General features: G+C 36.4%; 1 protein-coding gene across 1 annotated transcript in view; it reads left to right on the top strand.

Moving 5' to 3' along the window:
- si:dkey-24l11.2 (uncharacterized protein LOC100034462 homolog) overlaps positions 1 to 11,891 on the top strand; it is an 82,905-nt gene extending 71,014 nt beyond the window's left edge. The window contains exons 11-12 of the mRNA XM_039773416.1: positions 2,753 to 2,865; positions 11,536 to 11,891. Coding sequence (XP_039629350.1) covers positions 2,753 to 2,865; positions 11,536 to 11,605 — 183 coding nt within the window. The 3' untranslated portion in view covers positions 11,606 to 11,891. The remainder of the gene's footprint in view (positions 1 to 2,752; positions 2,866 to 11,535) is intronic.
- The last annotated feature ends 201 nt before the right edge of the window (positions 11,892 to 12,092 follow it).

The raw sequence follows: 12,092 nt of genomic DNA, 5'->3' as shown, positions 1-12,092 counted from the left end.
CCCATCTTCAAGAAATTTGGTACACGGGTTCCCAACGCTAACTGAATCCTACTTACATACATATATACGTCCATAGCCTGCACCTCGGTCACCGTGTGAGGTGGCGTTGGGTCCCCCATCCCAGCGCCTACCACTTTTTGGCTGCCTGCCTATATAAGGTCAGTCCGTCTCCGTCTCTACATTCCCTTCCTTGCTTCGCCACAGGATTCACGTCTCCCTACTGATAACTACAGCCTTTTTGTTTAATCCACGGCTTCTCCCCTGTTTTATTGTTTGTTTATTACAATTATAGTTATTGTAGAGGTATTTTACACTTACTTTACATTGCTCAGGTACCCATTTCCTTTATCATTCCAACCTCCATTACCATGTCTATCGAGATGATCACCATCGATCAAAGAACTGTCACTTACCTAGTGTTTTCCATGCCCGGAGATGGCACCTGCCTTTTCCATTCTCTTTGTTACATATTGCACGGCCATATCAGGCTCACTTTTGATATCCGGAGGAACATTGTGTCTTATGTATTGAATGACTGAGACAGGTTCAAGGTGTGGACTGATAACGGTACAGGAGATAATTATACTACACAGGGGCACTATAAGAGTGAAATGCTTAAGCCCTTCACCTATGCTTCTGCATGTGAATTGATGGCTGCCGCTGAATTGTTCAGTTGTCGCTTTCAAGTGTACCAAAATGGCCAAATATTTTACACCTTTGGAGAACTGCCAATGCCTCTTAAACATCTTAGATTCACAGGTAACGATTTGAGTAGTGGGCACTTTGATGTTTATAAATGTTTCAACTCTCAAAAGCTGGATGCGAAGTTATCGATGAAGCCGGTTGTATGCTTACAACACTTGACAGATGCCGAATGTCACTTCAACACAGGTCCTGCAAATACTAACGTAATTGAAAAAAAACATGAAACTCAAACTGATTATGACAGCAGCAATCCAAGCTGTGAGAAAACAGTAAAGAGGAGGCGTGTCAGACATCATGGTACATTTTCTTATGTAGCTAGACGAAAACAACTTCGTGACGCTGCCGCCAAATACTCTCAGAAAAATCCACAAGTTAATAGACACGCTGTCGCTAAATACTCACAGGCAAATCCACAAGTTCATAGAGACACTGTCGCTAAATACTTGCAGAAAAATCCACAAGTTAATAGACATGCTGTCGCTAAATACTCGCAGGCAAATCCATAAGTTCATAGAGACGCTGTCGCTAAATATTCGCAGGCAAATCCACAAGTTAATACCGGGAATGCCTGTTAAACATCTTAGATTCACGAGTACCAATTTGGGTAGTAAACACTTCAGTGAATGAAACCTGTTATTTTTACAATGGTTGACATACACGGAATGTAACTTGAACACAACACATCCTCCAAATACAAACCTCATTGAAAAAAATAATGATAATCAAATCCTTGATGGCAGCAACACTCATAACAGTGGCAAAACAATTACATTGACAATCATGTTACATTATTTGTAAAATGTTTCCTTTTCTTTTTCATAACTTATTTAACACACTACTTCTCCACTGTGAAGTGCAGGTATTTTGCTAGTAATAAAAATAAATCGCAATAAATCCTCCTCTGCTCCCAGCAGCTCCGTCACCCTTCCTTCTAACTCGGCTCTCTGCTGGGATCTCCCACAGTCCTTTTATATTCCTTGACCTGGAAGTGCCTCTATCCCTCAGTCCACGTGATTTCATAGCACTTCCGAGTCAGATGAAATCTTCTTTTCTTTAGCCCGGAAGTACTTCATTCCTTCTGTCCCCATGATTAGGGAGTACTTCCGGGCTATAATAAAAACTTTCATGCCTCCCTGCAATGTCCCCTGGTGGCCCCCATGGTATCCAGCAGGGCTGTGAAGTTGAACTCCATTGACTAGAATGCCCCGCGGGAATTCGGACCGGCTCCATCTGGTGGCTTGGGGGTATTGGCCAGGATAAACTGCCGGCCATATATCACACACCCAATATTGAATTTTCATTTTCTGTTTCCTAACTCCCTGTAAATTTGCATAGTTTTAATAGACTCTTTAAATGCAGCCTTTATTGCATCTCTCTGGCAGGAAGGCCAAAATCTGAATACAGGTGTAGAAATCTATTGGTCTGAAGGGTAAATTGAGCCACTCTGCATCTACTGTATTATTAAATGAGCAGCTATTTACTGAACTTTAAGGATGGCCCCTAGTCATGTATGGCAAGCAGTGGTTTGGCAGTTTCTAGTTTGTTGCATTATAGCTGCCTTTGTGGCAGTGTTTGGTCAAATTGTAGTCCAAAATTAGCACAATAACCCTCCCCATAAAAAAATAACTTTGTAAAATTGATTTCCAACAATTACATTGTTGCCCCATTGAGGTATGTAGAAGTACTATGACTGCCTTGGGCAGTTTCATTTGTCTGGCTTATTGCAAGATCCCATAACCCCCAAAACTGATACATTTTATAACATACTGTATTATATAATAATAATTATTATTATATAATATCCTGTATCCTGTATTTATCTGTTCTACGCAAAAATATTTGTATCCAATGTTACATATACCCTGTTGTTCTTTCTGTGACTCTGTGAAGCGCCTTTAGCATGAGAAAGGTGCTATATGAATTAAATGTATTATTATTATTGTCATTATCATCGTCCATACTTTGAAAGTAGATAACCAGTTGAATTTTCATTGATCATGGAGTAACACAGATGTGTGATGTTTTTGATTAGTTTATGTATTTTTAGCCTTACAGCAATGGAACTTTGTGTATCTCCTGTGGGAGTTTCATGACAAGAGGATCCCATACCAGTCACTGGGAGGGAGGCCAAGGATGCAGGAACAAACTGAAAATGGCAAGGTAAAAAAACATGTAATCATAAATGACTTAAGTCATGAAAATACATACTTTTACTTAAGAAACTGCTTTACTCATATGACTTCAAAAATGTAACATATAAAAGGGTGTTATAGCATGAGAAGAGTCCTAGCATCACATAACAGTTGGAATAATACTTTGCTTTTTTATATGTAATCTCTCAGTTTACATCAGAAGCAGGTAAGTACACAAGTACTATTTGTGAAAGTACTACATACTGACAATACTAAAACAGATATATGCTATGGATTCTAATTAGCTGGAGGAACCTTGTATTATCATAGTATTTCCTTCTACTTACCCTTTACCTGTTTTCTCAAAGGTAAGTGTACTCATCAAGTTCGTTATCGGGTTGGTCTACTGTTGCACTTTAAGATGAACACACACATACATAGCTATACGCATACACACAGACCCTAACCACAACATTGCCCCATGAATGACAAACACACACGTTGATTTAATCTTTATCACTTTAAACCACACAAGTGCTTTAGGAATAACACAGCCTGTGACTCGGCACTTCAAGAGACTTGCTTATTATCGGCACAAATGATAATGATATCTCAGACCTAAATATTACTTTTGGTCTACAAGAATACATTTAAACATACAAAGACTCCTCACTCTTGACTATAGGCTATTTATCAGCCAAGAATACCTTCTTAGTGGAGCTCTCACTCGCAACCTTAATGAACCTCACAGCACAGAAGTAATGGTAAATCTCTGGCTGCACTAGGTGCTCAAAAAATCTAACTTATTATTTCAATTATTCTATAGACTTTAAGACAAAGCATAGAAAGTTAAAAGCAGCATGGTATTTATTACAAGAATAATAATAATACCACTGGAACAAAGAATAATAGAAAATAGGTACTGATAGGAAAGTCTGGATATATATAGTCTTTAGAAAAAGCTTACGAAAAAGTTATAGATGTCAAGGATGAATGTCCCAGGGCACGTTTGATTTAGCAATCGATGTTCATGATGCTTTTCTGACGACCAGTGACGTCTTTATCTGTTCCTCTTCTTCTTCTGACATTGCTTTCAAAATGAGGCATATTTATTATAAAGTTTCATGACGTGGTTTCACAACACGTGATAGTTGCATGCACCTGATTGGCTGGCTGTCAATATGATGGATGAATTTTGCTCAAACTTTTTAATCCATCTTTTCCCAGATAATAAAGTTTTTTGATATTGCCTCATGTCCTCCTTTCCCAGGCTGTAAACCAAATTGTTGTCTCAGATGTCCATCCATAAAGTAATCAATAGTCTGAGGCATGGCTCAGTCTTCCTTTCCCAGGCTGTAATACCAATTTAGCACTATGCTGTGAACAACTGTTATAAAAGTGAGGTGTAAGGGAAGAGGATATGCCTTTTTATCATAGCGCGTCTCTGAAGACGGACTCTTTTTTTCTTTGATTTCGCTGACGAATATCTTGCACCGGTAGGATTAAACTTTGTTATCGGCTCGACGGCCGGCGTATTCCAGTAGGGTTTCCTCTTTGCACTGAACAATAAGGACAGTAAACCCATTTGGACAAACTGGTTTCTCTTATTTATGAACATCACGCGTTTAAACCTGAAAGGGGGGTTTCGATTGCTATGTATTTATTTGTTTGTTTTTCTAAATATATGTAAAATAATATATGTGTTATTCTTTTGCTTCTTCTTTATTTGGTGATATGGCTTGTTGTTAATGCTAAACTGGGACTGGTGGTGGGGGGTCAATAAAAGGATGAGCGTTGGTCACATTGCCCGGTAGATTTTAGATATTGAACTGCTTTATACTAGCAGTTTTCTAGTCGTGCTGTAACTCGGGGTTTAGTGTTCACCCGGGGTTAGCGGTACAAGGTAAATAGCTATCTTTGATTGTTCCCTGTTTTTGGCTATAGTCTAATTTGCACCATTCAGACTTAATATTTTTAACCCTCCAAGTGTTTATAATACATTTATTTATCTGAAATTTCTACACAATGTATATAGCTCAGGTTTTTACATTTCTTTATAAGCGGATCACTAACAATTTCAGTGTCTGCATCAAATAGTGAGTCAGCTGTTGGGACTCAAATAGCTACTAAATAGCTACTAAATGTGAATAGCTAATGAACCATAATGCCGTATATAATTTTATCCAATTCCGTTTCTCTTTTATGCTCCTGACCAAATAGTATGTACAAGCTAATAAAAAGATGCAGGGGTACTCTACACATTTGTACCCTGACAGGATGTATCAATGCTACTGCCTGTGCTTGCTTCTCTTTAATCTTACTTTTAATGTCTCTAGTTGCTCATAATGGGGTTACTTCACACCCATGCATTTCATGTGTGTTCCGTTTCTACAATAATCTTTGTATACACATCGTTAAAACAGAAACGTTTTTCATATTTTAGTAATAAATGACAAAATATAGACATAAACTGTATAATGTGTGAAACCTGATGTCCAAAGATCCATCCATCCATTATCCAACCCGCTATATCCTAACTACAGGGTCACGGGGGTCTGCTGGAGCCAATCCCAGCCAACACTGGGCGCAAGGCAGGAAACAAATCCTGGGCAGGGCGCCAACCCACCACAGGTCCAAAGATCAAATAAACACTTTCACAAAAGGTACGAAGATGATTCAACAGCTTCCATGTCGCAGCAGTAAGAATTGCTGATTTGTAATCAAGATTCCCCTCGGTTCGATCCTGACTGCCTCATATACAGTTTTGTGTGAACTGCTCTTATTGTTAATATTATACAATAAAAACATACATTTGATTTGTGTCTGTAACAGACATTTTAAATTTATAGTACTTGTAAAAGTTAGTTTTTTTTTTTCCACTCAGTCACGATACAACACCCCCAGGGATCTGACGCTGTTAGCTTTTATTTGAAACTGGGAATCAATGTAGATGTGAGTGGGGTTTTTAGACAATGGGCCTGGAAATTCTCTGATCTGGATGGATAAAAGCTAACACAGAGACGTTGGTGTATCTGCCTTCTTCCTGTCTCATTGTCACTTGAATTTTTTTAATTTAGTTTTATTGAGTGTTCCTGCTTACGGTGAATTAGTATGCGCCTTATGATGCATGATGTCAAAGCCACACTGACAAAAAACATACATAGGTGTATATGATATTTGGAATTATTAATTTTATGACCTGTATAGTACATTTCGGTAAACATTGTGGCACTGATGCAACATTATTCATATTATTTATATTCATTTGCATGCCTTCTTGCGGTTGTAATCATTGCCCGCGTGTTTTATTTATTTATTTTTCCAATCTTGTCCAGTCTCCACATTTTGGTGCATGGTGGTGTTTCTTTTGTATTCCAGGACATGTAGAGGAAAGAATAGTACAGAGAGGTCAGTTCTACACTATATGCAATTATCAAATTCAAATGTTAACAGCTCCCATACACCCAAGGACCGTCCTTCCTACATTTACAACATGTGTACCTGTTGCAGTGTACACACTTCTCTCTATGCTGTGGTTCCTATTACATTGAAGGGGCGCCTGACACTGACTGAGTTTGCTTTCCTGAGGGAATGGGCGCTCTAGGAACAGAAACTTGTCGATGTTGCATCCTCCATTTCTTTTTCCATTGCCTTTATTTGATCTTTGGACTTAAAGCTTCACACATACAGTTTATGTCTACATTTTGTCATTTATTACTAAAGTATGAAAAACTTTTCTGTTTTAACAATGTTTTTACATAGATTATTGTAGAAACAGAACACACATGAAATGCACGTGTTCTAAATAACGATCTACTATTTCCGTATACAGCTCTAGGTACCTAACTCCCAGATAATCAAGGCTTGAGCTGGGAGAACTTTGTGCCTGTTCTGCGGTGGTGGGGGGATGAAATAGTAGGCTGCTTGTATTGATCAACACATTTACAAGACAAAAAATGCTGACGGAGAGGTGCGAAGAGATTTAAGGTGGGCTGGGTTTATGAGTTTTTTTATAGGCTTTGTGTTAGTGTTAAAGGTCCCACCCCCTAACTTAGTTTTTCCATCTTTGTTTTCCCTGACATGGAAAGCAGGGATGTCCCTACTTTTTAATGGTGCTGCCCTGTTATAATCTGTTGGACTTTATATGTCTCTTTTTCTCTCTCCCGTTGTGAATTTACCTTGTCCTCTTTATGTCACATCCTGTCGTCTTTTTCTGTTACATACACTTGGACGACAGCTGTTAAGAATACATTTTACATGAATGAAATTCATATAAAAAAATGTTCTTGACTCGGAAAAGTGGACGCTCATAGAGGAAGTTAACAGGAGCTGTAGGAGAAATAGTCCTCTGGGCAACTTCAGATTTATGTTTGACATTATGTTAAATTTAAAGAGCAATTATTTTGTATATTAGGCGAAATAGTCAGTTTGTGATTCTCTGAGGACTTTTACCTCTTGTTTCACATGTGAACCCACTCCCTGAACGATTAGAAGTACGTATATTACCTTGAGACATAAAACTTTTGATTTACTTGTTTAAAATTCCAACTTGGCATAAATGGAACAGCCATCATTGTATCTCTTTGTCCCAAATAGTGTGATACCCCCAACCAAAATGCACAAAAAGGAGAGCAGGCCTTAATAAAGGACCACATGCAGTAAAAGACCACAGTAACCCTCATTCATATTTGGGCACCAGGAGTACGCCTCCCTCCAGGCAAACCTACCTAAATGACAGTCTTCAGCCTGCATGGGCATAGATAGTTCTAAATGTCCAAAGCAGCAAAAACAAGGGAGAGAAAAAAATAGAAAAACCTCTAGCTAAACAAAGGCAAATTAAGTTACTTTTAATCTTCAAATATTTATTACAGATCAAAATGGATGCCAGAAACCAAAGCAGAATAAAACAACAGTGAAAATAGGTTTTGCCTTAGTGGCAAGCAAACACAGTAATTCACAGACCAAGAAAAAGTTAATGACATGCAGGGGTCTAAAGCCTGTGTCATTTTTATTTTTGCTTTGCCAAGCATTTTAATTAAAGTCTTTGATCTCTGACCTCATCTTGCCCATCTCTAAGCAGTACTGCTATGAATGTCCTACATCCTGGACATGGCTCAGTGAATTTATCTTTGATAGCGGGAACTTCAAAAGTACACCAAAATGAAAATCAAGAATCAAAATCAATAATGCTGAATTTGCTATAAGACCTCCAGGATAATCAGGTGACCCTGCCTATTTGGGCTCAGTATGCAGGTAGCTGGAACATCAATAATGTTAACAAAATTAATGAACACTAACAACTAATATAACAAAATACCAAAATAATGTTGGATTAAAGCAAAAGTCAAAACAAATCCAAAAACAGAATCAACTACAGAATGTGAAAAATTATATTTAAATAACAACACAAAGACTAAAAAAAATTTGGGAGTGCTCTCCTCTAGACTTTATTGTATACAGTACTCATATATGGGGATGGATATTTGAGGAGTAAACTGCAAGACAATGATTATATTTTTATATTATGTACATTAAAGAACCATCAACAACAAATCAAATCAATTTAATAATATATTGAACAATTATTATAAAAGTACAGTTGAATAAATTAGACTCTGCAGCTGTAGGAATAAAAAAAGTACCACTTACGGTTAGTGGAAATAGCTCAAAAGTGATAGAAATCTACCTTTTGTAACTAATACTTGTATGCAAAATTTGGTTGACCTAACTGAAAACGTACTTAAGTTATCATGTTTACATACACACACATAGACATAATTCTAATAACGGTATTTTCGGACTCAGGGAGGTCTAAAAACATCAAGATTCATCAAAGTCCCGAGGTCGAATTTTTGGATGATTGTAATACTTTCCCTATACTGTACTTCGTAAATGAGAAAATAAAAAAAACGCTACATTTGTGCCAGGGCAACAGCCCTGACTATGCCATAGCGAAAACTGATACGTACTGTAAGGAAAAGCTTACATAATGGAAAAGGGGGTGAGAGGTACAAATGTTCAGCTGCATAACAGCCAGTTTCTGCTTTATTTTTGTGACGGTAAGATACTGTACTTGAACAATGGAACACTTTATGACATATAAGTGACACCAGAGATGGGGACAAGTCGCATATGATCAAGTCCAAGCAAGTTTCAAGTGTTAACCCTCAAGTCACTGTTAAGACAAATCAAGCAAGTCAAGTCAAGTCAAGGGTTCACCCTAAGCAAGTCAAGTCGAGTCCTGATAAGTTTCAAGCCAAGTCAAGTTGCAGTACTAAAACAGACGTTAAATTTTCAATACGTTTATTTTTGCACAGAAAAATTTTTACAGAAAAGATGAACTTATATACATATATTATGTATCTTATTTGCATTGCTATATTTAAATTATACGCATATCTGTGCTACATTAATATCTGAAAATAAAATTGTGTTGCTTACACAAAATGTTTAAAACTAAGAAATCCAGTCTAAAATGTATAATGCAATTCAATCTGAAAGGATTAGTTTACTTTGACAACAACAATGTACAGATAATGTACTCACCCCCTTGTCATCCAATATGTTCATGTCTTTCTTTCCTCAGTCATAAAGAAATTTTTTTTTTTTTTTTTTTTTTGAGGAAAACATTTCAGGATTTCTGTCTATATATAATGGATATGTATGGCGCCCCGAAGTTTGAACTTCCAAAATGCAGTTTAAATGCAGCTTCAGAAAGCCCGAAATGATTGGTTATTTTCCAAACAAATTGACAATTTATATACTTTTTAGCCTCAAATGCTGGTCTTGTCTCCTCTCTGTGCAGTCTGTGTGATTCGGTAAATACAGTTAATAGATGTCAAAAACAACAATCTCTTTTATATCTTTAATGTCAAAAACATCCTGCAATGCTGTTTTTACCTTTTTTTGTAAAGGGCATTTGAGCTTCTATACATGTTAACTGTGTAAACACTGTGTCTGCACTTTTGCTGCAATCTAAGACTGTATTTACCCGAATCACACAGACTGCGCAGAGACAAAACAAGACCAGCATTTGAGGTTAAAAAGTATATAAATTGTCCATTTGTTTAGAAAATAACTGATTGTTTCGCTAGATAAGACTCCTCCTCCTCGGCTGGAATCGTCTTCTGAAGCTGCATTTAAACTGCATTTTGGAAATTCAAACTTCGGGGTGCCATACATATCCATTATATAGAGAGAAATCCTGAAATGTTTTCCTCAAAAACAATTTCTTAATGATCGAGGAAATGTTTTATATATGATGCTTTAATACTTATGCTGTCCATTATAAGGCACAGTAGGGGATTTATCCACTATTTTTAATCTAACGTTAGTGATGAATCTCGTTAATTAAAATGAACGGATCTTTTTCATTTCAGCAGAATATAAATATAATGTATGTTAATATAGCCCAGTGATGAAGTTATGAAGCTTAATCGTCATCTCTGCGGTGGACGCGCAATATACATGTTTCATACATAATATATAATCTGATATATTTGTTTTCTATTTGAACTGGTTTCATTGTTATACAGCACACAACATTTTGTTGTTATTGTGAGTGTACAAAAAAAAATTATAGACACTTAACGTAACCGATTCGAACGATGAAATTATTCTTGTCTGTATGACCAAAAAGTTTTGAACGAGTTATTGAAGGAGAAGTGATTGCACCGACGCTTTCATCTTAGATTTTCATGCAGTATAACGTTACACGAGCTGCCATTCAACTAACCACACACAGACAGTCCATACAAACGCTTGAAAATGCGCACATTTAATATAGACATTATAGTTTACATGTAATATCGAGAAGCCCTTTCATTTCAAGTTGCACTCAACATTAAAATGTGGCTATGCCACTGGTAACGTTATAGCGTTTTATTTATGAGATGATCATCACATTTCTGATAAAAAAACATGCAACCAAGGCCAAATTATGACAAACAGAAAAGATTAATTTAATTAATTAGTAATCGTTTTATTAAATTGACTATAAAGAATTCGACTTTTACCTTTCCTTGTGGTTTTTGAAGTGCCGGATGAAATTTGATGTTGTGGTTGTTGTGTCTGATACTCTCGCGCTGCATTCTCTCCATCTGGCAAATCTTTTTTTGTTAGTACGGTCTAGTTCAAAGTCCTTATAGCCAAACGTGACTATATGAGGAGCTCGACTATTGTCTGCCATGTTTGGCACGGTTTGAGTTGTGCAGCATTCTTCTTCTTCTTCTTGGTAACGTTAAGAGTTGTGCAGCGTTAAGGGCGCAGGCGCCAATTATGGTGCTGCTGAGTCATAATTATTTTATTAAATTATTTTATTAACCGAATTATATTTAAAAGTTCAAGTCATTGTTGAGTCTTCCACTTTAAGTCAAGTCTCAAGTCACTTACTCTCAAGTCAAAGTCAAGTCAAGTCATTTTCTTACTTCAATCAAGCAAGTCTCAAGTCCTGAAAATTGTGACTCGAGTCATGTCATGTGACTCGAGTCCCCCATCTCTGAGTGACACAGTTGCATCAGACTGTAGATCTGTTAAAGATTAGTATTGACCAAAACGTAAATAGTGCAATAGCTTATTTTTTATTTTACAATATATTTTTGTTATAATTGCTTAAGTGTTAAATATTTTATTAGTAAATATTGTTTTTATTATGTATAAACATTTTTTAGTAACATACAATTGTTTTTGTCTTTTACAGGAAGGACAAGCAGAAGTATGCCAATATATCAAAAACAGTTTCACGTAAATCAAGTAGTTTGAAGAAGTGAATAGAATTAACAAAAAAATCATTTTCTAATTTGGTATAATTACACCCCTTTTTCCACATTTTAAATGTTTTAAATTTACAGACAGCTGATATAGATGAATTTTTTGATTATTTTGCAACCTTTTAGGAATCAATAAAAAATATATTCCAAATTGTGAAAAATAAAAATGTAAAACTTCAGGTGGAAATGTATATTATATCCAGAATGTGATTAATGCCATCTCTCCTATCAATGCCTAATGTCTTTGCACATTCTTGTGTAATGAAATTAAAAAATGGAAATTGCATGTCTGTTTTGTCTCGTTATTTAATTGAAGGATGATTTATCTACATATATTTCAGTAATGTTTTCTAACCTGTAGGGTGAGTACCAATTTATGACATTAAAGACAAAGAACTGAAATGGGGATGATCAAGCAGCAGTGCAGAAATTCACTGAAGGAAAGGAAAAGTTGAGAGGAAGTATCGGTACATCCATGTTTGGTGAG

This window comes from Polypterus senegalus, chromosome 12, assembly GCF_016835505.1.
Source record: "Polypterus senegalus isolate Bchr_013 chromosome 12, ASM1683550v1, whole genome shotgun sequence".
Lineage (NCBI taxonomy): Eukaryota > Metazoa > Chordata > Cladistia > Polypteriformes > Polypteridae > Polypterus > Polypterus senegalus.
The sequence above is the reverse complement of the archived record's forward strand: the minus strand, read 5'-3'. Positions and strand labels throughout refer to the sequence as shown.